At 38.6% G+C, this 26672-nt stretch overlaps 1 protein-coding gene across 4 annotated transcripts in view; it reads left to right on the forward strand.

Moving 5' to 3' along the window:
• DPP8 (dipeptidyl peptidase 8) overlaps window positions 1–26672 on the forward strand; it is a 71519-nt gene that overhangs the window by 36307 nt on the left and 8540 nt on the right. For 3 of the 4 annotated variants that reach the window (XM_045449405.1, XM_045449404.1, XM_045449403.1), the window contains 12 exons: window positions 566–694; window positions 1690–1751; window positions 3720–3820; window positions 4501–4678; window positions 5870–6029; window positions 11610–11689; window positions 14635–14787; window positions 15032–15167; window positions 16909–17054; window positions 23152–23298; window positions 24600–24752; window positions 26047–26189. In XM_045449405.1, coding sequence (XP_045305361.1) covers window positions 566–694; window positions 1690–1751; window positions 3720–3820; window positions 4501–4678; window positions 5870–6029; window positions 11610–11689; window positions 14635–14787; window positions 15032–15167; window positions 16909–17054; window positions 23152–23298; window positions 24600–24752; window positions 26047–26189 — 1588 coding nt within the window. Of the gene's footprint in view, window positions 1–565; window positions 695–1689; window positions 1752–3719; window positions 3821–4500; window positions 4679–5869; window positions 6030–11609; window positions 11690–14634; window positions 14788–15031; window positions 15168–16908; window positions 17055–23151; window positions 23299–23802; window positions 23966–24599; window positions 24753–26046; window positions 26190–26672 lie in introns of those variants that run through there. The other variant, XM_045449406.1, reaches the window with a different exon arrangement.

Genomic DNA, 26672 nt, shown 5'->3' on the forward strand with positions numbered 1-26672 from the left:
CTGAACACCTTCACAAGTGTGTTTCTGCTGGTTTTTTGTTTTTTTTTTAATTTTTTAAAGTAGGCTCCACCCCTAGCATGGAACCCAGCATGGAGCCCAACTTGGGACTTGAACTCACGACCCTGAGGTCAAGACCTGAGCAGAGATCAAGAATAGGATGCTTAACCGAACCACCGAGGCACCCCTTTGCTGTTTAAAGATGTATATGTACAGGGTGCCTGGCTGGCAGTCTGGGTGCCAGTCTGTAGAGCATGTGACTCTTGATCTCAGGGTCATGAGTTCAAGCCCCATGTTGGGCATGAAGCCTACCTAAAATTAAAAAAAAATAAATATATGTACATAAGTATCTTCAGGTTTTGCCTTCCAAAAGGAGTAACCCTTAACCAGCAAAAGTAATTCACCTTCTTAGTACAAAGGCTAGTGATAGTTTCATACACAAAATGCAGTATATTTTATACATGAATTATTTTTCACTATGGGAAATATACTACTAGAGGAAATGGTCAGTTATGATTACTCTATGGAACAGTTCTTCTAAATTTACAATATTTAAATTCCTTTTAAGCTCCCAGTGGCAGCAAAATTCTTAGAATTTTGTATGAAGAAAATGATGAATCTGAGGTGGAAATTATTCATGTTACATCCCCTATGTTGGAAACAAGGAGGGCAGATTCATTCCGTTATCCTAAAACAGGTACTATATTCCATTGGCATTTGTATTCACTCATTTCTGCTTTCCAAACAAGATTCATTCTGCAGTCATCCAAAGGTATGGTCAACATTGATCATTTACAGACTTAGTAAAAGTGGGTTGTTCATTAAGTGTCACAGAAGAAAAATTAAAAAAATTTTTTAAGTTTATTTATTTATTTTGAGGGAAAGCGTGCACACTGAAGAGCAGAGAGAGGGGACAGAGAGAGAATCTCCACACTATAACAGTGTGGAGCCCAGTGCAGGGCTCGGACTCAAGAAACACGAGATCATGACTTGAGCCACAATCAAGAGTTGGCCACCTAACCAACTGAGCCACCCAGGTGCCCCTGAAGTAGATTTTTTAATTACAGGCTGATCTTTTTAAAATTTTTTTCAAAGGTTGGGAAGTGCACAAAGCTGGTTGGTTACTTCAAGGAATGAATAAAAAGGTGTCTTTGCTAGGAAATAAAGATTTTTAAGGGATTATGTTCTTAATAAATCAGTAATTTTTTCCCATTTTGCTGTTTATAGCAATTTTTTAAAGTTTATTTATTCTGAGAGAGAGAGAGCGCAGGGGAGGGGCGAGATCGCAGGGGGAGAGAATCCCAAGCAGGCTCCACGCAGTCAGTACAGAGCCCAACGCAGGGCTCTGTCCCACCAACCATGAGATCATGACCTGAGCCAAAACCAAGAGTCGATGCTCAACCAACTGAGCCACCCAGGCAACCCCGTTTATAGTATTTAATTACAAAATGATACAGCATTTCCTTTCTTTATTTCGTACCTACTCTTGATGTTTTTAACCTCTTTTTTATATATATATATACCAATGGTGAAAATTATGAATTTGAGATGGAGTTCTGAGATTCTTATACAATAAAGCCCTGACTCTACCAAGTTCCTGACTTAAACAAAGTGTAAAGGGGATTGATCTGGCAAAATTTGTTTGAATAATTTTGGATCTGCATTACTGTTCATTTCTATCTCTTTCTAAAGGCACAGCAAATCCAAAAGTCACCTTTAAGATGTCAGAAATAATGATTGATGCTGAAGGAAGGGTAAGTATAAAATGTGGAGTTGACTTTTTGTGTCCTTTGACTGGTCAGTCTAGTAGATATCTTAGATTCACTCTTTAATTTTTTGGACTTGTTTAACTTGCTGAGACATTTGTGGACCATCAGTTTCAGGTTGACCTAATTTTCTGCTTTGAAAACTTTTTGCTGGTTCTCAAGATAGGAATATGGGGATATGCATATTTACCACTCTTTCAAAAGTTTTTCCTCTTTACCATTGTTAATTCCAGATCAATATTTTTAAAATAGCAGTATTGACTAGTGATTTACCTTGTGTGTTGGATAGATGTCCCACATTTCTCTTGTACTGGGGCTTTCCATTTGGATAGTCAAATTCTTATAAGCTGAATGCCCAGAGGATTACTTAAAAAAGTCTTCTCTGCTAGACTTTGTTTTAATAGCTTTATTGAGATATAATTCAAGTGTGATTCAGTTCACTCATTTAAAGTTTAAAATGGCTTTTAGTGTATTCACAGAATTGTGCAACATTTTCATCACCCCAAAAAGAAACCCCACATCCCTTAATCATCACCTTCCAACCTTCCCACGTTCCTTAACCCTGGGTAACCACTAGTATATCTACTTTCTGTCTGTAGATTTGCCTATTCTGGATACTTCATATAAATGGAATCATATAGTATCTAGTCTGGTTTCTTTTGCTTAGCATTTTGTCTTCATGCTCCATCTATATTGCACCGTGTATCAGCACTTTCTTGCTTTTTTTCTTTACGTTTTTATGTATGTATGTATGCATGTAATCTCTACACTCAACATGGAGCTCAGACTCAGAACCCTGACGTCGAGAGTTGCACACTCTTCCAATTGAGCCAGCCACGTGCCCCAACACTTTATCTACTCATCAGTTATGGACATTTAGGCTGTTTCCACCTTTTGACTGTTAGGAATAATGCTACCATGAATGTGTGTGTATGTTTTTCACTTCTCTTGGTTAGATACCTAGAAACAGAATTGTTCAGTCACACGATAGCTATATGTTTAACCTTTGAGGAACTGCAAGACTATTTGCCCCAAGTGGTTGCACTATTTTATATTCCCATTGTGTGAGGTTTCCAATCTCTTCACATCCTCATCAACACTTTTATTCGTCTTACTGATTATAGCCATCCTAGTAAGTTTGAAATTGTATCTCACTGTTATTTTGACTTAAATTTTCCTGATGGCTAATGATGTTGAGCATCTTTTCATGTGCCTATTGGCCATTTGTGTATCTTCGTTGGAGAACTATCTATTCAGATCCTTTGCCCTTTTTTAAAAAACTTACTTTTTATGTTGGCTAGATTTTTAAGGGAAAAATTTTGCTTACTAAGGGCCATTTTATTAATACATTACACAAATCCTATTTTAGGCTAAAATACAGGAAATTGGGAACTATTACTTTTCTTTGATACTAGACTCTAAAGTGATTAAAACTTGTTGTTCCCACTTTTTAGCAAGGGCTCTGTCAGTGTAAACTCATGGGAAAAGACTTTTAGACTGCGCTAATTCTCGTTCTTAGAACTTTGTTAGACATAAAGAGTACACTAGTGTAGGTAACCCACAACTTGCCGCTAGTTTTGCTGTATCCCTCATGCCTATTTAAATAGTTAAGTCTGAAAAGGTGTCATGCTGTTAAAGATAATGATTTAAGGGGCGCCTGGGTGGCTCAGTTGGTTAAGAGTCCGACTTCGGCTCACGTCACGATCTCACAGTTTGTGAGTTCGAGCCCCGCATCAGGCTCTGTGCTTACAGCTCAGAGCCTGGAGCCTGGTTCAGATTCTGGGTCTCCCTCTCTCTCTGCCCCTCCCCGACTCATGCTCTGTTTCTGTCTGTCTCTCTCTCAAGAATAAATAAACATTAAAAAAAAAAAAAAAAGATAATGATTTAAGTAGACTAGTAAACTGGTTATTGATCTATGTCTTCTGTAACTAGAATCCTTTTTTTCTTTTTTAAAAGATTATCGATGTCATAGATAAGGAACTGATTCAACCTTTTGAGATTCTGTTTGAAGGAGTTGAATATATTGCCAGAGCTGGATGGACTCCAGAGGGAAAATAGTGCGTATGTTAAATTGTCACTTGTTTACAAATAATTTAGAATCCAGAACTTTAGAAATTGCCCCTCAGTTGGAGATGCCTTCACATGTAAATTTGCAGAGTAGTTATTTCTGCACAGAGAATTTTTCCTGAGCTAAGTGGCCTTGTGGATTTTTTATTCCTATAAGCATAGGGGCACTGCATTTCAATTCTCTCTCTTACATAGCCACTCATGGTTTCAATGTTTTTTTGTGGTTAAATTGTATGACTTTAGGGCTCACATGTAAGGGTGTGTTCTTTTTTTTTTTTTTTTTTTTATAATTTAAGCAAAAATTTTGTAGAGTTTCATGTGAAGATGGTTGCATATAGTTCCTAATGTAGACAACAGGAGTTTCACAAGGCTGGCAATTGGTGACACTAAAGGGAGAAAACAATTTCACAGGCTAGTTGTGGTCTTAGGAGTTTAAAGAAAACCAGTTTAAAAAAAAGCTTTATTCAAGCTTAACTTTAAAAAATAAATATAGAGTAAGCTAATACTTCTAATTGGCCATTTGTAGGTGATAATTTAATATCTTTTAAAGCAATTCTTTAATGTGATTACAGAAATAACTGATGGGTACCAGGGGAGAGAGTAAGGGAATATTCATTTTCTGAGAGCCTGCTTTATTTTTGGTGCTTTTTTGTTTTGTTTGTTTAAATAGTGCTTGGTCCATTCTACTAGATCGCTCCCAAACTCGCCTACAGATAGTGTTGATCTCACCTGAATTATTTATCCCAGTAGAAGATGATGCCATGGAAAGACAGAGACTCATCGAGTCGGTGCCTGACTCTGTGACGCCACTGATTATCTATGAAGAAACAACAGACATCTGGATAAATGTATGTTTTCCTGTACTTGGTTAAATATTTTCTCAGAATGCTAAAGCAAGTGAAGTTTTATAGCAAACTATCAAAATGAATTTTTTTTTTTTATTTTTTATTTTTCAACGTTTATTTATTTTTGGGACAGAGAGAGACAGAGCATGAACGGGGGAGGGGCAGAGAGAGAGGGAGACACAGAATCGGAAACAGGCTCCAGGCTCTGAGCCATCAGCCCAGAGCCTGACGCGGGGCTCGAACTCACGGACCGCGAGATCGTGACCTGGCTGAAGTCGGACGCTTAACCGACTGCGCCACCCAGGCGCCCCCAAAATGAATTTTTTAAATTCAAGTAACCATGAATGTTATTTGCTAAGTTTGAACATGTCAAATTGGAATGATGGTTCCAGAATGGAATGGCTTATAGATAGAAAGTAGATGTCATTGAAATGACATCTCCTTGGCTACAAATTTCCCCTTTTCCTGGACACATGAGGTATTGAAAACAGCCTCATGAGTGCTTCTCAGGAGGAACTCAGTAGAGGTCTGGAAAAGACTTTCTCTTTTAAGTTGGCAGACTATACTAAAATTTACCAATTTTCCAATTTAGTGGAAAAAATTTAAACAAGATACAAAATTAATAAAGCCAGATCACTCCCTGGATGAATACAGGCTTCATATGATTCACCCTTCAACTGTTAAAATATTTCTCTTTGGAAAAGAAAAGTAGTAAGATTTTGAATTAGAGTAAGTAATAAGGGGCCCCTGGCTGGCTCAGTTGGTGGAGCATGTGACTTTTGATCTCCTGGTTGTGAGTTCAATCCCCATGTTGGGTATAGCGATTACATGAACAAATAAAATCTTTAAAATAAAAAAAAAGAATAATAAGATTCTATAAGATTTGTATAATTAAACCTCATGCCGAGTTTCAAATGATTACAGAGATGGTGAGTAAGAAAAGCTTTTGGTCGTATTTTTCTTTTTTCACCTTTTGGAAACATTTATTTCTCAATGGAGGAAGTCTATGTCTAAAGTGAGATAAATCTGAAGGGCCCAGGCAAAATCTATACCATAAATATACATTACCCCCAGCACTGACAGTTGCTTATGTTTCAGAATGTATTTATCAATTCTTCTTTCTCTAACTTAATTGAATTGTTTGTGCAGTATTTTCATTAATGCGTGTAGTAAATTCAGCTATTCATTTTACAGATCCATGACATCTTTCATGTTTTTCCCCAAAGTCATGAAGATGAAATTGAATTTATTTTTGCCTCTGAATGCAAAACAGGTTTTCGTCATTTATACAAAATTACATCCATTTTAAAGGAGAGCAAATATAAACGATCCAGTGGTGGGCTGCCTGCCCCAAGTAAGAAATCCTTTTTTATTTAAAAAATATATATATATGTTGGCAGAAGGTGGGAGGGGCAAGGTAACGTAATGTCTCTTTTGTATACTTTGTAAGCATCGGTACTTGCTTCATCAAATTTTATACATAAGTGTGGCACCTGGGTGGCTCAGTCAGCTGAGGGACCGACTTTGGTTCAGGTCACGATCTCACGGTTCGTGGGTTCAAGCCCTATGTCGGGCTTTGCACTGACAGCGCAGAGTCTGCTTCAGATTTTCTCTCTCTCTCTCTCTGCCCCTCCCCTGCTCACGTGCCCTCTCTCAAAAATAACATGAAAAATAACTTAATACAGAAGTTAAACTCAAATATAAATACATGCACATGTGAAAACACAGAACAAAGTTCTTGATGGATATGTATATTAATAGTGGGTAATCTCTGGGAATGGAATTACTTATTTTTGCTTTTTACTTTTGCTTTGACTGTAATTTTTTTTTTTTCTTTTCAACGTTTTTATTTATTTTGGGGACAGAGAGAGACAGAGCATGAACGGGGGAGGGGCAGAGAGAGAGGGAGACACAGAATCAGAAGCAGGCTCCAGGCTCTGAGCCATCAGCCCAGAGCCCGACGCGGGGCTCGAACTCACGGACCGCGAGATCGTGACCTGGCTGAAGTCGGACGCTTAACCGACTGCGCCACCCAGGCGCCCCTGTAATTTTTTTTGTTTAAAGTGAGCCCATGTCATATTTAGATGTTAAAAAGCTGTTAAAATGTTATTTGGTTATTAGATATTTTTATATACTAGTTTGTTCTTGGTTTGTTTTTTACATACTAGTTTTTTTTCCTTTTTTTTTTTTTTTTTTTTAATATTTATTTTTGAGAGAGAGAGAGAAAGAGTAAGTGGAGAGGGAGACAGAGAATCCAAAGTGGGCTCTGCACTGACAGCAGAGAGCCTGATGCAGGGACCAAACTCAAGAACTCAAGAACTGTGAGATCATGACCTGAGGCAAAGTTGGACGCTTAACCAACTAAGCCACCCAGGCGCCCTGCCCCCATACTCATTTTTTTAAATACTGTCTGCATCTACACTGAAGTCAATATGATTGTAGCTCTTCACATTGATACAATTATATTGCCCAAAGTGAAACTAAACATTGTGTGAGCTGAAGTAATTTCTCTTTAAAAAGTGATGGTTTTGGGTGTCGAAGTCCAACTTTGACTCAGGTCATTATCTCACCGTTCATGGGTTCCCCGTATCAGGCTTCGTGCTGACAGCTCAGAGCCTGGAACCTGCTTTGGATTCTGTGTCTCCCACTCTCTCTGCCCCTCCCCCCGCTCGTGCTCTGTCTCTCTCTCCCTCTCTCAAAAATAAATAAACAGTAAAAAAAATTTTTTTAATAAAAGTGATGGTTTGGGGTGCCTTGGTGGCTCAGTTGGTTAAGCACCCAACTTCCAATTTTGACTCAGGTCATGAAGTCCTGGTTCATGGGATTGAGCCTCACACCCCGCTGCCAGCCTGCTTTGGAGTCTCTCTCTGCCCCTCCCCCACTCACGCTCTTTCTCAAAATAAATAAATAAAAAGCTATGGTTTTCCTTCTGGGGAATGTAATACAAAATGGATATGTAAGCCTAGAAAAAGTGAAATGGTTTATCTAATAGTTTTCCCATTTATTTGTTTTAATGGAGTTATAATTTTCTACTTTAATAATAGAGTTTGTTTTGGAATAGTAGGCACTTTATGGTAATGTTATATGCTTAACTGCCCTTTGTAACTTAATTGACTCAACATAGCCATTTTTTAAACTTGTGGCAAAATGTGCGTAACAGAATCTACCATTTTAACCATTTAAGGGTACTGTTTAGTGGCATTAAGTATATTCATATTGTCACGCAACCATAACTACCATCTGCCTCCAGAACTTTTTTCATCTTCCGAAGCTGAAACTGCCTAACAAGTAATACCCAGCTCAGCTCATTGCTCCCTCCCCTCAGCCCCTGGCAACTACCTTCTGTCTCTATGATTTTAACTGCTCTAGATACTTCATATAAGTGGAATCATACCGTATTTGCCCTTTCATGTCTGACCTATTTCACATCGCGTAATGTCCTCATCCATGTCATATGTGAGAACGCCCATCCTTTTTAAGGCTGAATAAATTCAGTGGTGTGTATAGACCACATTGTGTTCTCCATTTATCTAGCCACAGACACTTGTTCCTTCCACATTTTGGCTTTTGTGAATAATGCTGCTATAAAGGTGGGTGTATAGATCTCTGTTTGAGACCCTGCCTTTAGTTCTTTTCCAGAAATGAAATTACGGGATCATATGGGAGTTCTGTTTTTAATTTTTTGAGGAACCACCGTACTCTTTTCCTTGGCAGCTGCACCGTTTTACATTCCCATTAGCAGTGCACAAGGGTTCCAATTTATCAACATCCTTGCCAACACTTGTTATCTTCTGTGTGTTTTGTTTGTTTTATTTGTTTTGGTAATAGCCACCCTTAGTGGGTATGAAGTGGTATGTCATTGTGGCTTTGATTTGCGTTTCCCTAATGACCAGTAACATTGTGCCTCTTTTCATGTGTTATTATCTGTCTTCTTTGGAGAAATGTCTGTTTGAATCCTTTGCCAACTTTTTTTTTAAGTGTATTTATTTGTTTTGAGAGAGAGCACGTGTGTGCACACAAGGTGGGAGGGGCAGGAGAGAGAGAGGGAGGGAGGGAGGGAGGGAGGGAGAATCCCAGGCGGTCTTCACACTGTCAGCAGGGAGCCCAAAGTGGGGCTGGAACTCAGGAACTGAACTGAGTTCATGACTTGAGCTGAAATCAGGAGTCAGGCGCTTAAACAGCTGAGCCACCCAGATGCCCCACATCCTTTGCTAACTTTTTAAAAAAAAAATTTTTTTTTCAACGTTTATTTATTTTTGGGACAGAGAGAGACAGAGCATGAACGGGGGAGGGGCAGAGAGAGAGGGAGACACAGAATCGGAAACAGGCTCCAGGCTCTGAGCCATCAGCCCAGAGCCCGACGCGGGGCTCGAACTCACGGACCGCGAGATCGTGACCTGGCTGAAGACCTGGCTGAAGTCGGACGCTTAACCGACTGCGCCACCCAGGCGCCCCGTCCTTTGCTAACTTTTAAAGTGGGTTGTTTTTCTCAATGTGGCCTTTAAATATGGGGAAAATGAGCTATATCTTAGGACTAGCAAAATAGATACTGCCTATGACCCTGCTCCTTTCCTTAGCCTAATTTTCTTTAAGGCAGACTGGATCTTGTATATCCAGGATGAAGAATGTCTTCCTTAAACTTCTCTTAACCAACTCCTGTTGTTTACATAAATTAAGTCCCCTTTCAAAATTCTAGAAATTTTAGTGATGAAAACTGGTCAAAGAGCTCTGAATAGTAGTTAATTAACATAGTACTTGGGGGACAGTAATAAAAAGTGTTAAAAATTTTAATAACTTAAAATATTTTACTCTGACTGAAGAATGTCAGAACCATTACCTCAGTTAACATTCATCTCAGAAGCTTAGCTTCTTTGTTCCTTCTCAGTGTCTTTCTAGGGCCCTCAGTTTATCTACCTCTTCTTTCTCTTCCCTTACTTTTTTCTTAGTTTTTCTTGCTCCATGTCTTCCTTTTTCTTGATACCCTTTTTATTTTCCTCCTCCCTCCTCTTTCTAAAATGGCTATAATGTGAAATAACTAGTATTTGTTATATATATGTTAAGTACTATTTATTTTCTGGTCATAAAGTTTAAAGTACTAAGTTGAATTTTTGCATCTAAAGAAAAAATAAATCAACTTTTTTAACTTTAGTAGGACCCTAGTTAAGACCCTGTACTATCTCACCTTCTCATCCTGTCCCCAGCTGTCTCTCCCCATAGTGCTGCTAGGCAAACAGGAATGGTTTTCCATTTTTGAACCTCCTCCTTAGGCCACTGAGAGAGTCTTCTCTATCCAGACAGAATCTTGTAAAGACAGTGGGGCATGTTGGCATTTACTGTGTTTATACCTAGTATACTTTTTGGCAGATGAAGAACAATTCTATTAAAAATTTTCTTCTGTGGCTTTTTAAGTATTTTGTTGCATTTCCAGAAGAAAAGCCTTGTTAACCCATTAGACTTCCTTGTCTGATCAAAGGTCTAGGAATACAAATCCTTTTGAATTCTTTTCTGGCTTTGTAATCAGGATCTATTTTGTTGTTTTCATTTGATTTACATGGATCCTTCCACTATTATTGCAGAGTATTGTGAAGACTTGTAGCGGGGTTTTTTTAACTGTAGACTTTTTTTAAAATTAAGGTGAGGGGCGCCTGGTGGCTCAATCAGTTGAGTGTCTGGCTCTTGATTTCGGCTAAGGTCAGGATCTTACGGTTCATGAGTTCTGGCCCCACGTCAGGTGCTGTGCTGACAGCATGGAGCCTACTTGGGATTCTCTCACTCTCTCTCTTTGAAAATAAATAAATAGGGGCACCTGGGTGGCGCAGTCGGTTAAGCGTCCGACTTCAGCCAGGTCACGATCTCGCGGTCCGTGAGTTCGAGCCCCGCGTCGGGCTCTGGGCTGATGGCTCAGAGCCTGGAGCCTGTTTCCGATTCTGTGTCTCCCTCTCTCTCTGCCCCTCCCCCGTTCATGCTCTGTCTCTCTCTGTCCCAAAAATAAATAAACGTTGAAAAAAAAAAAAAAAAAGAAAAGAAAATAAATAAACTTTAAGGTGAAGTTCACATAACATTAAATTAGCCATTTTTTAAAAAATTTTATCTTAAGGTTTATAAGTTTATTTATTTTGAGAGAGCGAGTGAGTGCACAACTTGGTGGGGGTGGGGGACAGAGAGAGAGAAGGAAACCAAGATCCCAAGCAGGCTCCGCTCTATCAGCACAGAGCCCGACACAGGGCCTGAACTCATGAACCCTGAGCTCCTGACCTGAGCCAAATCAAGAGGTGGACGCTTAATCAACTGAGCTACCCAGGCACCCCTGAACTAGCCATTTTAAAATAAACATTTTAAACAAACATTTTAAATTAAACAGTGGTGGAGCGCCTGGCTGGCTCAGTCAGTAGAGCATGTGACACTTGATATCAGAGTTGTGAGTTCAAGCCCCAGGTTGGGTGTAGAGATTACATGTATGTATGTATGCATGTATGTAGATATGTATGTATTTATTTTTAATGTTTATTTATTTATTTTGAGAGAGTGCAAGCGGTGGAGGGGCAGAGAGAGAGGGAGACAGAGAACCCAAAGCAGGCTCCAAGCTCTGAGCTGTCAGCGCAGAGCCCAACGCTAGGGCTTGAACCCACAAACTGTGAGACCATGACCTGAACCAAAGTCAGATGCTTAATCACTGAGCCACCCAGGCACCCTTAGAGATTACTTTAAAAATAAAAATTAAAATATTAAGCAGTAAAAGAAAATGAACAGTACATTCAGTGTTGTGCATTCACCACCTCTGTTGAGTTTCAAAACATTTTATTACCCCAGACATAATTTGAATTTTTTAATGTACGTTTTTGGAAAGAAGAGTTTTAGAATAGTGTTCTTTATTCTGTAAGTCATTTGCTTATAGTCTGATAGAGTGCTGAATTGTAATTATGTTTATCTTTAGGTGATTTCAAGTGTCCTGTCAAAGAGGAAATAGCAATTACCAGTGGTGAATGGGAAGTTCTTGGCCGGCATGGATCTAATGTATGTTCTCTTATTCTACTGATATGTTTGGTCAACATCTGCTGTGTTTATGCGGTACTGAAAAGCAGTAGTGCAACTTCATATGACCCTGATGTTTTGAAACTATTAAATTAGGGACTTAAAGGACTCAAGTTGTTAGAAGGGAAAAATCTTCGGTTAAGTTCTAAATCTCCCCCATTTTATAGCTCTGGTATCAGATGTGTACTCGTTACTTAAGGTCAGTGTTTTCAAATATAATGTTGCTACTTAACAAGGAAGGGGCTGGGCCATACTTTCTGAGTCTGCAAAAGTGAGTTGGGATATTGTTTGAAAATTATGTTTGTGTCTCTTATAGACTGCTCATGTCATTTCTACATTAAAAATTGCATTTACTACTTCTGAGGTAGTGATTCTCTTTTACTTACCTGTTTATCTCACAAATGTAAAATTTTATCCACCACCTGCCAAGAGCGATGGACCTATGTACAGAGTGTAGACCGATAGGGAAAAGGGGGAAAATCCACCCTCTGTTTCCTCTTAGCGTGCGGTTTTCTGTATCATTTCGGTGAATTCTCATTCTTTTGCCTTTCACAGTATTTTGTGCTTGTTTCAACTTTCAGTTAGGTGGTCAGTTTCATGAGATCTCTAAGAACTTCATCCTTTATAGGTGTGATACATAGTTAAGTTGATAACATGCTACCAGGATTTAGTGAAGGCTTATGATTCCCTCAAATTGATTTGGAGATTTATTGAAGGATTATGTATACTGGTATACTGGCTACTCTAGAAGTCACTCATAGTCCCCAATGTGATGAAGGAGAAAAAGTGAAGATCCACATCTCAGATTTGGTTTTGTTGGTAAAAACTTTAGAATATCATAGGCAACTGTTTAAGTTTGATTTCCACTGATAACAAGTTCTGATAATAAAAAATTACACTGATGTAAACTTCCTGCTTTGTAATTGTTGGATAATACTTAAGGAAACCCCAGAATTGTATTTATGTAAATCTGAACCTCATTTGGGCAACCTAAACATCTTCCTGCTACTTGCCATTATGTGCAGCAGTTTCCTTCTTTTTGTCATGCTTACTTATGTAATGTGCTTGTGTCTCTCTTTCTTACCCTTCTGTATTCCCCTCTATCCCTGCTTTATTTTTTTAAGTTACCTCTTCATTCTCTGCTTTTGCCAGTGACCTTGTTCTCACCCAAAGATTTTGTTATTATTATTTTTTTAATGTTGATTCACTTTCTGAGAGAGAGACAGAGCATGAGCCAGGGAGGGGCAGAGAGAGGGAGATGGAGACACAGAAGACACAGAATCTGAAGCAGGCTACAGGCTCTGAGCTATCAGCACAGAGCCCAGCGCAGGGCCCAAACCGTGAGATCAGGACGTGAGCCAAAGTTGGATGCTTAACCAACTGAGTCACCCAGGTGCCCCTCCCACCCAAAGATATTTAATGGCAGTAATTGGCTAATGCTTCGAGACTTTTAAGCCCATGTACTCACTATTGAGGTGGTACTCAAAGTATGATCCTTGGACCAACTGCCCAGCCTCAGTATCTCCTGGGAACATTTTAGAAACGTAAATTCTCAGGCCCACCACAGACCTCCTGAATCAGAAATAATGGGGGAGGGGTGCCTGGGTGGCCCAGTCAGTTGGGTGTCCGACTTCAGCTCAGGTCATGATCTCACAGTTTGTGAGTTTGGGCCCTGCGTTGGGCTCCATGCTGGAAACTCAGAGCCTGGATCCTGCTTTGGATTCTGTGTCTCCTTCTCTCTCTGCCCTTCCCCCGCGCACACTCTGTCTCTCTTTCTCTGTCTCTCAAAAATAAGTAAACATTTAAAAAAGAAAAGAAAAAAGAAATAATGGTGGTGGGATCCAGCCCTCTGCTTAACAAACCCCTCAAAGTGATTCTGATACTTTTCTTGAATAAAGTAGTTACATGAAACAAAGAAAAATACCATTATAACCGGGGGTGAGAAATTAACCAGTTATTTCTTCAGTTTTGAAAGGCCTGACCCCCAGCTGCTAGGTCCAGAGCAGAACCTGTCCTAACCTTTTGCACAGATCAATGCATACCTGTGAAGCTTCATGAATGTTTGTTCTGGCATTTCCTATCACTTGTATCCTTTCTGTATATCTCATATGGGCTTACTTAATCTCAACTGTGTTTCTGTTCCTGTGTATGCTAAAATATGTTTGATAATGAAGAAGCTTCCTGGAGAAAATGTGGCATTTGAAAATGCTTGCTTTTGTAAATGTATCAATGTTTTCTTTGCTGTGTTAAAAAATTTGAATTTCATTGAACACTGAGTAGGCTGGTAGATTTTTTTAAAGAGACAATAAAAGCCATTTATTTAAACACTTACTGTAATTTGGGAAGAATATGAAGTGAATTCAGCTGTGAGTGCACTTCGTTTTTTGAGTTCTGAATAAAGACTTAAAAAGATCTTACCTACATTTATTTACAAACTATACCAGTATTGAAACTGAGTTCAGTTATTTCCCAACCCAATAGATAAAATACTTCTGCAAGTTTGTACAAAAGGCCAAAAAAGTACTGCCTAAATTAATACTGCACTGAGAAAAATACAGGATGCTACAATTAGAGTCTTTTAAGTACGTATGAATGGTTGGCCTAACCTGCAATGTAGGAATTTTTTTTCCCTATAAGGTATGTTTTATTGAAATAACTCCTGTATTTTAAGAAAAGCCCACATTTTTACCATATAGGAAATTCTAATAATAGCATGCAATTCAAGTGTCCTTTTTCTTTCCGGGAAAGATATATTCTTAGGTATAAGTCATAAGCAAAACCAACTCAGGTTTATTAACATTTGTGGCAAAATTTTTTAAGAGGCGCAAGTCAAAGGGTGACTCAAATGATTGGAAATTGTTTGTTGAATTACTGGCCCTTGCCAAGGTCCTGCTAGCACTGGTTTTTCTGTTGTTGTTTTTTGGCAGATCCAGGTTGATGAAGTCAGGAAACTGGTGTATTTTGAAGGCACCAAGGACTCTCCTTTAGAACATCACCTGTATGTGGTCAGTTATGTAAATCCTGGAGAGGTGACAAGGCTGACTGACCGTGGCTATTCCCACTCTTGCTGCATCAGCCAGGTATTAAGTCCCTGTTGGAAAAGGGTTTCCTATCAATTGAAAAACTCTCTGCTCATATAATACTCCATTTGAGTAATGTGAAAATCAGTGAAATTGGCCTGCAGAAGTCTGATTCTCTGAAGAAAAACTTTAAAAAGTCGGGTTTTAACTTTAGCATCATATATGGACATAAATGATCAGACTCTTAACCATACTCCTGCTCTGGCACCATGAGGGAAAAAGTAATTGTTTCTCCTTTCTCTAGCATTGTGACTTCTTTATAAGTAAGTATAGTAACCAGAAGAATCCACACTGTGTGTCCCTTTACAAGCTATCAAGTCCTGAAGATGACCCAACTTGCAAAACAAAGGAATTTTGGGCCACCATTTTGGATTCAGCAGGTACTCATTTCCCTGAACCTGATTTTAAGTAGGATTAGTACATAAGTGCACTAAACCTGTCTCATATGTCCACATTTCTCATCTCTTACCACCACTTATCCCTGAGCTGCTGAGTTCCTGATTGATCCCACCCTTCCTATTCTATCAGCCACCAAATAAGAAGCATTAACCTCCCACTCAGGCAGGAGCAGGTCTGGAAGGCCTTTTTGAAGATTGTGTTTTGTTTTGTTTTGTTTTAAGTTCAGTAATCTCTGCACTCAATGTAGGCCTCGAACTCACAACCCTGAGATCAGAAGTCGCACACTCTTCCAGTTGAGCCAGCCAGGTGCCCCCTGGAAGACCTTTTTTTGTTGTTTGTTTGTTTGGTTGGTTGTTTTAATGTTTATTTTTGAGAGAGAGAGAGAGCATGAGTGGGAGAGGAGCAGAGAGAGGCGGGGTGGGGGGGTGGACAGAGGATCCAAAGCAGGCTCTACACTGACAGCACAGAGCCCGATGCAGGGCTCAAACTCATGAACCATGAGATCGTGACCTGAGCCAAAGTCGGATGGATGCTCAACGGCCTGAACCACCCAGGCACCCCTGGAAGGCCTTTTTGAAAATAAGAATAGGGGCGCCTGGGTGGCGCAGTCGGTTGAGCGTCCGACTTCAGCCAGGTCACGATCTCGCGGTCCGTGAGTTCGAGCCCCGCGTCAGGCTCTGGGCTGATGGCTCAGAGCCTGGAGCCTGTTTCCGATTCTGTGTCTCCCTCTCTCTCTGCCCCTCCCCCGTTCATGCTGTGTCTCTCTCTGTCCCAAAAATAAATAAACGTTGAAAAAAAAAATTAAAAAAAAAAAAAAAGAAAATAAGAATAAAATAGTCACAATATCAGCTTGAAAACTATTTGTTCACATGTTTGGATGATTTCCCAGATGAACGAATAACCAAGTGGCAGCTTTCTTTCTTTTAAAGCATTTGCAATGGCCATCTTAATAAAAGATAGAACGCTTGTTCTATGTGAGAGTGAAGAACACGGAATTATCTATTTTTTAAATGCTTGATTTCTTAAAAAAAAAGGACTAATTTTGCATATCTTTAGTCTACTTTCTCCCCAAGTTCTTTTTCCTGTTAAGTATTTTCACTCGTGAATATGTGCTAAGGGATTAAGAACTTAATGCAAAACCACAGAGTATGTTCTGTTGTCCACAAGTAGGATTTGTAATATGGTGACGATCTCTGCTTAGGTTGTAACATCATCCAATATACACTCTTAGGGTAGGTCTCTATAGCTTTGGTAAACCAAAGACTGATTGTGACTTTCTTTTTTTCTGGGTCCTGGTTAGGTTTATTCTCTAATGATCAGAAACAGATGTTTATTGAGCACCTGCTATGAGCAAGTTAAATTGACTGGGTTAAATTTGTGCTTCCAATTTCTAATCAGATATATGGCTTAACAACCATCATGAAGTTACACTGAACCAAGCACTAAGTATTTGTATAGTGCTGCATCTAAATACCTCCTAGGCTCCATGGACTAGTCAGAATACATTGTATCTGCTTTTGAAATAGGTAATGTGATATGTTCAGTAGATTTTCTTTTTTAAAAATAAATGTTTTTGCTTAATTTCTTGCTGACCACCTGAAAGGGAGATGGTCAGTTATTTGTGTGTAGAGTTGTGGGTTATGGTTTCTTTTCCTTGCTCGCAGATTTTAGAGCTCCCGTAAGAACTCCCTTTACATACTCATTTTTGTTATCTCCTCATAGGTCCTCTGCCTGACTATACCCCTCCAGAAATTTTTTCTTTTGAAAGTACTACTGGATTTACATTGTATGGGATGCTGTACAAACCTCATGATCTACAACCTGGAAAGAAATACCCCACTGTGCTGTTCATATATGGTGGTCCTCAGGTGGGCCTGTTTATTTATTTTAATTTTTTTATTTTGACTCCAGTATTGTTAACATACAGTGTTATATTAGTTTCAGGTGTACAGGATAGTGAATCAACAATTCACATCACCCAGCCCTCATCACAAGTACACTCCTTAATCCCCTGATATCACCTATTTCACTCATCCCTCCACCCACCTCTCAGGTGGGCATATTTATATGCATACGTGTGTGTGTGTGTGTGTGTGTGTGTGTGTGTGTGTGTGTGTGTGTGTACACACATATTTTTTTGGGGGGGGTGGGGTGATTTGTATTTTAAATGTCTCGTCAATTGTTTAAGTTAAGATGTGAACATTGTTGGGCCTCTGCTGTTATTGACTCTGGCTTATGTTCTAATTCCTGTTTAGAAGTTGGGTTTTGTTACATGGCTAATGTGTAAATAAGTGTCAATTTCTTAATTTACAGTAGGACTGTAACAGTCATTAGAGAATGAAATATTCATGTCAGTAGGTATATATGTTGTCTTTTATGTAGAGAAGAATCTTGTTTGGGAAATGAAATTAAATAGTTAACTGTCTTGGTAAGTAAAAAGAATCTTAATAGATATTTGCAGAAGCCTTGGTAGCCTAATGAGTTACCTCTCTCCATTCTAAGTCTGTATCTCTCAAGCAGACTAGAATATTTTTATCATCTAGTTAAGGCAACTGTTATACTTCTTTTCAACACTATAAGAGTTTACACTGTGATATTCCTTTTTCTGGATGAAATATTAGCATGTAAATATTAAGTAAATTCTGTTGACATCAGGGTAAATAAAGTATTTGGGGTAGGTGCATTGGTTAATTGGCACTTTTTAAAAATGTCTATTGACTATCTTAAACTGGGCCCTTGAAGAAATTAGAATATAATTACACTGTTTTTATAGTGCAGCTCTTGACCCAGTAAATATCCTTTATAATTATACCTAGTTATCCAGTATTTGGAAATGTATTTAGATGCTAAGATATCCAAAAAATAGGTGTGCCTGGCTGGCTCAGTTGGTAGAGCATGCGACTCTTTTTTTTTTTTTTTTAATTTTTTTTTCAACGTTTATTTATTTTTGGGACAGAGAGAGACAGAGCATGAACAGGGGAGGGGCAGAGAGAGAGGGAGACACAGAATCGGAAACAGGCTCCAGGCTCTGAGCCATCAGCCCAGAGCCTGACGCGGGGCTCGAACTCACGGACCGCGAGATCGTGACCTGGCTGAAGTCGGACGCTTAACCGACTGCGCCACCCAGTCGCCCCATGTAGAGCATGCGACTCTTGATCTCAGGGTCTTGAGTTCAAGCCCCACATTGGGTGTAGAGCTTTATTTTTTTTTTTAAGTTTATTTGTTTTGAGAGAAAGAGAGCAGGGGAGGGGCAGAGAGAGAAGGAGAAAGAGAGAATCCCAAGTGGACTCCACACTGTCACTGTGGGGCCCAACATGGGGCTCAAACTCACAAACCATAATATCATGACCTGAGCCAAAATCAAGACTTGGACACTTAACGAGCTGCGCTTAACCAGCTGAGCTGCCCAGGCTCCCCAGAGCTAAAGAAAGAAAGAAAGAAAGAGAGAGAGAGAGAGAGAGAGAGAGAAGAGAAGAGAAGAGAAGAGAAGAGAAGAGAAGAGAAGAGAGAGAGAAAGAAAGAGGGAGGAAGGGGAAGGAAGAAAGAGAGAGAGAGAAAGAAAAGAAAGAAAAGGACATCCAAAAAATAAAAGCAAAATAACTATATAAGCCACACAATCTCAGCAATGACGATCATATATCAAGTTAAATCACTTTGCCATCGTTAAGATTTTTTTTCAAACATGATTCACATTTGTATTATACTCATCTACACAGAAATCATAAACATTTAAATTAGCCTTCCATTAAAAACTTGAAGCTGAATCTTTGTAAACTTTAAAAAAAGGCTTAAAACAAAGAAATTCAAGAGAGAAATTACAGGATACTCTCAGAAGCTTTACATGTTTTTGTTACGTTATTTTGATATTAAGGCTGAGTAAGAAGGATGTTTCTCCTTTCCAGTGAAGAAGTGATATATGAGGTATGTGACAAACACACTATAAAAACTAACTGCTTGTGTAGATTTTTAAGCCAAAAGGAATCCTTACATTATTCCTCATTACTAATTATGTTTAAAAAGTCTAACCCACATAGAAGGATATTCAGCACCACTAGTCATTAGGGAAATGAAAGTCCAAATCACAATGAAATACTACTTCACACTCATTAGGATAGTTATTATGAAAAAAAAAAGAAAGAAAAAAGGAAAATAACAAATGTTGCTGAGGACGTGGAGAAATTGGAACTCATGCATTGCTGATGGGAATGTAAAGTGGTGCAGCTGCTGTGGCAAATAATATGGCAGTTCTTTAAACAAATGTTAAGTCTGATGCAGCAGTTCCATTTCTGGGTGTATACCCAGAAGAATTGAAAGCAGAGACTTGGACAGATACTTGCACACCAATGTTCATTGCAGCATTATTCCCAATAGCCAAAAGCTGAAGCGCCCCAAGTGTCCTTTGACATATGAACGGGTAAACAAAACGTGGTATATAATGGAACATTGCGCAGCCTTAAAAAGGAGGAGATTCTAACACATAGTACAGCATGGGTGAACCTTGAGGACATTATGCTAAGTGAAATAAGCCAGACACAAAAGGACAAATATTGTATTACTCCACTTGTATGAGGTACCTAGAAGAAGCAAATTCATGGAGACAGAAAGTAGAATAGAGGTTGCCAGGAACTGGGGAAGGGATAGGAAGTTATCGAATAAGATACGGAGTTTCTCTTTGAGGTGATGAAAAGGTTCTGGAAATGGATAGTGGTGATGGTTGCACAGCAGGGTGAATACTTAATGCCATTGAATTGTACACTTAAAAATGGTCAAAATGGTAAATTTTATTTATGGTATTTTTTACCATATTTTACCATAATAAAAAATCTTAGCCAATGCAGTTAAAATAAAATTGTTTAATTGTTTAGAGTGCTTTATGAGTACAACTATACTTACACTTACAGAAACAGTTTCTTCTCAGAATACTCTGTTCAGCTTGCAAGATTTCCCCAAGAGACTTTGCATGATAGAATGCCTCTGGCCCTTCAACGCACTGGGATTATCCATCCTCTTGTTGACTCCATTTGGGTTAATTATGAAGACATTCCTTAATACAAGAGCAGATCTTTTTTTAATTATTATTTCTAAGCTTACTTATTTATTTTGAGAAAGACAGAGACAGCACAAGTTGGGGGCGGGGGGGGGGGGCGGGCAGAGAGAGAGGGAGAGAGGGAGAAGCCCAAGCAGGCCCAGCACTGCCAGCATAGAGCCTAACATGGGGCTCAAACTCACAAAACTGAGATCCAGACCTGTGCCGAAACCAAGAGTCGGGCGCTTAACCAACTAAGCCACCCAGGCACCCCAAGGCCACATCTTTTTTAATAGCACAGAAAGCCTTGTGAACTTTGATTAAATCTTGTAAGCAATCCAAACTGTGTTCTTTCTCCGAGTATATTCAGTGCAAAGTGGGAATCTGTTGATTGGCAACAGTATCACAATTTGTAACATGAAGTGGATTACTTTGACACTAAATGCAACAATGTCTGTAGTTGGACAAAAGTGAAATCCAAGAAAAGCAACAAATATTTCCAGTTAAAGTCATCCAGGCTTAGTTCTTTAAACTCTTCATTGATAACAGCTGTATGTTTTAAATGTTCATTTAACAAATCCTTGTGATGTTTCCTATGTACCACATTCTGTAAATAGAAGTGCACAACAGAGCGACCTAAGTGATAGCAGGACACAGGTTTTGAAGAATGGATACTGAAGAAGAACTTTGAATCCTCAGTGCCAGAGGTCATTACGTTTAAGTTCCTTCTTCCAGAAGTAACAGGCCTCTGGCTACAAAGGCAGGAACACTGGCTCTCAAGGGAAATTCATATCAGGCAATTGAGGCCATTTTTTTTTTTTTTTTTTTTTTTTTTGCATGACAACAGGCAAAGAAGTGAACTGAAGTAGTTTTCTTTACATAGTTATTTTGTGTTTTATGTCTAGTACTTTTTTCCGCTCCCTTCCTTTTTGCCCCTTCTCCCAAGATAGAAAGGAAAAACATCATTAACTATACTGGAATTCAAGTTTTTAAAAAATATTTTTTTTTTTTTAAGAAAGGGAAAACATCATTCTCCTGTCTGTATTTTTTTATTCATTCATTCAGCAAATAGTTATTGGAGTTCCTAGTGTGTCCCAGGTACTATTTTAGGCAGTGAGGATACCATAGCGAACAAGTCTGACTAAGGTCCCACCCTCATGGAGCTAAATAAGGAAAATAATAAATGAGTAGACATATAAAGTATATAACTTCATATAATGGAAGTGCTCTTTGGAGGGTGGCTCAGTCGCTTGAGCGTCCGACTCTTGATTTCATCTCAGGTCATGATCAAAGGGTTGTAGGATCAAGCCCCACTTTGGGCTCTGTGCTGAGCATGGAGCCTGCTTGAGATATTCTCTCTGTCTCTTCTCTTCTCTTCTCTTCTCTTCTCTTCTCTTCTCTTCTCTTCTCTTCTCTTCTCCCTCCCTCCCTCCCTCCCTCCCTCCCTCCCTCTCCCCATCTGCCCCTCTCTGCCAGTCACACCCTCTCCCTCTCTAAAATAAGTAATTAAAATAAAACAAATTTAAAAAATTTTTTAAATAGTAATTGTTGGGAAAGACGATGGCAAAGTGACTAAAATGGAAGTTCTGATAGGAAGTTCAGAGAATGTCTCTGAGGGTACATAAGATGAGAAGGAATGACCGTGTTAAAGATCTGAAGGAAGAGTATTCCAGACAGAGGGAACAGTAAATGTCAAGGTCCTGGGGATTAGAGTCAACTTGATATGGTTGATAATAGGGTTAGAGTCTAGTAAGTAGGGATTTGGTATGAGATGAGGTCAGAGAAATAGCCAAACGTCAGATAATATAAGATTTCAAAGGCAATGGTAAGGACCTTAGAATAAGATCTAAACTCTTTACTGTTTCAGGGAGCTAAGCTATAAAGTCTTACCAAATTTACATTTAAAAATCATCCCTCTGCTACCAAGTGAGTGGACTGCAGGAGAGCAAGAGTAGAAACAGGAAGACCAGTTTGGCCGTTGTTACAGTGGTTACAGTGGCACTGAATATGCAGAAGTTCAAAACGAGAAGATTCTCTAGACACACAGCACACACACACCAGTCTAGCCCAGTAAATGCTCAGTATATAGTTATTGTGTGAAGATGTGTTGATTATTTTTTAACTTGTGGCTGACTTGGTTTTCCCATTGGTTTCAGCCAGAAAAAACTTCTTTCATTTTTGCCAGACCGTTTTTGTCGTAGTTTAATGTGTGGTCTTAGTGTCCACCAAACACTGAACTTCTCTCAGTTTCTTTCCTCTAATTAAAGTCCTCTTTTCACTAGTTTATTTCTGTTGAGGCACTAAACTACATTTAATTGCTCAGTCATTTTGAGGTATAGGTTCTAGGGTGATAAAGCGACCTAAGAATTATCCTACCTTTTGCACTGATTTGTGTCACAGGAGAAAGGAAGCTGAGCTGGTCACACTGTTTCATTAAAATACTGACTTTTTCCACTGCTAGTCAGGGACAATCCCAGAAGAGATACATAGGGAGAAAAAAATGATCCTTGTCTCTGTCATCTGAATGGCATAGTTCTTTAGGGTAGTGGTAATGATTTTATCAACTTTTTTATGGGATAGGTTAAATCTCTTGTCTTGTATGTAATGAATATCAAGTTGATTTAAAAACAAGTCAGGGAGGGGGGAAATGGGGAGTTACTAATCAACAAGCATAAAGTCTCAAGTATGCAAGACGAATAAGTTCTAGAGATTTGTATCCTACTGTCCTACAATTAATGATGCTATATTGTACATTTAAAATTTTGTTAAGAGGGCACACCTTGTGATAAGTGTTCTTGCCACAAGAAAATAAAATTTCATTCTAGAAGCAAAATAATACAACAAATTCAAGCTTTCTACTTTTCACAGCATCCTGTCACTTAATGCTTTTTTTATATTACCATATAATAAATTTCACTGAAATTGTATTTCTTCCTCAGGTGCAGTTGGTGAATAATCGATTTAAAGGAGTCAAGTATTTCCGCTTGAATACCCTAGCCTCTCTGGGTTATGTGGTTGTAGTGATAGACAACAGGGGATCCTGTCACCGAGGGCTTAAATTTGAAGGCGCCTTTAAATATAAAATGGTGTGTGAGCATACAAACATTTTTCTTTTTTAAGACATTTATATTTTTTGGTTCATTGTTTGGTGTGAAGTCCCAGAGAGAGAGAGAGAGAGAGAGAGTGAGTTGGGGGAAGGGGCCGTAAGAGATGGAGAGAGAGAGAGAGAGAGAGAGAGAGAGAGTGTGTGTGTGTGTGTGTGTGTGTGTGTGTGTGTGTGTGTGTGACAGAGAGAGAGGGAGGGAGAGCGAGAGTGTTCAGGGGTGGGAGGGATGATGCAAATTGATATTCACTAGGCTAGTTCACATCCACCTGTATGTAACTTTGGGGAGCTGAGATAGAACCACTTTTACACAGAAGTACCTTCTCTTTCTATTTGGTATGTCCAGCTTAGCCAGAAGGCAGCACCATTTAGTTTTCAGCATCCTGTCCCCTATTGAGAGGAATAATTGAGATTTGTTCTGTCCTCTGTGAAGAGAGAAATCAACTGATTAGTGCCTTCCTTGTGACAAGCCTCTTTCTCTCTACAGGAAGCTTTAAATGCTACCTTTTAGAGATGCCCCATGTCCTTTCTGCTGCTTTGGGAAATGATGAGAATCCGATGTTCCTTTTACACAGTAAGGCAGTTACTGTGTTTGCCAGTGTATTGGACATGCTGAGTAAGACATGGGATTTTCTCCCACAGCCAGTTCTTTGACCTTATGTTGTATTCTCATGTAAGTTTTTTTGTTTTTATTTTTGTTTTTGGCTCAGTGAAGTGAGATTGTGTGCACTGGCAGGCCTAGTAATACAGACAGGGTGGTGGTGGTAGGAATTAGGACTTAATAGGACTTTAAAGAAATAGTGTATGTTCAATTCCTAGAAATCGATAACGGGGAAATAGGAGGAAAGACCTCAAGAGTGATTCCTTCTGCTTTAGTGCATTAACTTTTAAAAAGAAGTAAAATTAGTCAACCACTTAAGGGCGCTAATTTTTTGTCTTTGGGTATAGGAAGGCTTGTTACAAGGAAGATGCTGACCTCTTAGCAGACAACAGAACAAATGGAAAGGGGAGATACCCATATACCAGGAACAGTCTGGGTCTTAGTAGGAAAGAACTTTATGACTAAGGGGTTACAAAACTCTGGACTGGCTAGCAATGGAAGCTATAGGCCCCTCTCTCTAAATAGAGTTAAAAATTTTTTTTTCGGCCAACAGAATGTCAATTGATAATTCTTTAAAAACTACAGGTATTTTTTAGTAAAACCCACTTATCAGTTTTAAAAGCACTCTTACAAGGAGACTTCTATTCATCAGAATGAGTGAAATGTTCTCCCTTTTTTGACAGGGTCAAATAGAAATTGACGATCAGGTGGAAGGACTCCAATATCTAGCTTCTCAATATGATTTCATTGACTTAGATCGTGTGGGCATCCATGGCTGGTCCTATGGAGGATACCTCTCCCTGATGGCATTAATGCAGAGGTCGGATATCTTTAGGGTATGTGACTTCCTATTGTACTTCTTTTTGTAGTAAGGGTAGAATTTTCTGTAAATTGAGGATCTGAGAAAATGCCTATTTTTTGAAGGCTTACAGGGTTGGCAATATTATGGAATGTTAGAGTTTGTGTATCTGCAGTCATGCGAGATAATAGATGATCTTGTCAACTTGTGATAGCCATGTGAGATATATATTTACTTGTCTATGTCTGTATCTAGAACAAAAAACACATGTCAACTTGATAACCAGTTATTGGCTATTTATAGACATGCAGAGATTATGGGATATAGCCATGATTAGTAAAACACACACAATGTGGATTGTAATTACTTATTTAATTACTGGACTGAAAGCTCTGAGGGCTGGGATTCTGTGCACATCACTGTATCTATCCTCAGTAGCCAAGCATAATGCTTGGCACATAGTAGGTCCTAAATAAATCTTTATTGAATGACTACTGTATTAAATATGTAAATGTTGGTTACAATTTTATAAACAACTTCTTTGAAAAATACGCCAGAAGGAAATAAAGATGCTGAAAGTTGTTAAGAGAATGGCAATTGTGAAGTGTTTTTCTTTCTTAATATTTGAATAACATGATTTTATCTTCCAGTGAAAATAATTTTTAAGAATTAAAATAATAGAGTTTTTGTTCCTGCATGTATATTCACATAAGCTTTATAATAACCACAAAATGAACTCTGAAAACTGTCATAATTTTCCCAGGCTTGCAGCTGTCAAAATAATTAGAATATTTAAATGTAAAACTGTTTGTGGGGACCTTAAAATGAGGGAAGTATTTAGTGCTTAAATATATTTCATTCATAATTTTTGTTAAAAATTCTGTACTCCCAGTACAGGCTGAAAAAAAAAAAAAAAAAAAAAAAAGAAAGAAAGAAATGACTGCTTTTTTGATATAAAAGCTGACACTTGTCACACTTTTTTTTTCCCCAGTAGCAGGAATGAGTTTACACTGAGGCATTCATATGTTCTAGTTCAGTCTCCCCTTTCAACAAAGTGTCCCGTGTATATATTTCAACTAGCCCAGGTTAAGGGTTTGGTATGTGGCATGCCTGTGGAACATGAAGCTAACTGACTCACAAAGTATCAAATTCTTGACCTTGGCACTCCACTTTGATTTTCTGAGTTGCCTAACTCAGAAATGTATGCCCCAGTTGGGCATGTGGGGCAAAAGCCTAAGGATAATTTTAGCCTTTAAATTTGTAGTTAAACATTCTCATTGCTAGCCATTCTTTTCTGGACCACACTTGATTGTCATTGTTGTCTTATGTAGGTTGCTATTGCTGGGGCCCCAGTCACTCTGTGGATCTTCTATGATACAGGCTACACGGAACGTTACATGGGCCACCCTGACCAGAATGAACAGGGCTATTACTTAGGATCTGTGGCCATGCAAGCAGAAAAGTTTCCCTCTGAGTAAGTTCAAGCTTTAAAGTTAAGATTATAAATTTAAAACTGTAGTGTTAAAATTTGTCTTTAATAATAATGAAAACTACAAATACTGCAAAACCAAGACTAATATTCTAAAGAATACTCGAGTGGCATAGCTATTTCTCAGAGCTGAGTTACAGGCCAGTTCATACACTTTGGTTTTTTTATAAGTTATATTTGAAGCAATGAGGGTGCTGAAAAGAAGTTTAATAAGTACGTAACTGTTTCAAGGTGGAAAATACTCTGTTTCTGCTGAAATATATTTTATGGATAATGTTTATGATTTTTCTTTCCCTATGGACAGGCTGTAATTATTATATTGATATATGCTAATATATTCATAAGAAATTGAACACATGATATTTAAAATTTTTTTAATCTTTCGTTACATGTAGTATCTCGTTAATATATTATAAATTTATTGAAAATGTTGAATTCTTATTTTTTTTTTTTTAATTTTTTTTTTCA

This window comes from Leopardus geoffroyi, chromosome B3 (assembly GCF_018350155.1).
Source record: "Leopardus geoffroyi isolate Oge1 chromosome B3, O.geoffroyi_Oge1_pat1.0, whole genome shotgun sequence".
NCBI classification, from domain to species: domain Eukaryota; kingdom Metazoa; phylum Chordata; class Mammalia; order Carnivora; family Felidae; genus Leopardus; species Leopardus geoffroyi.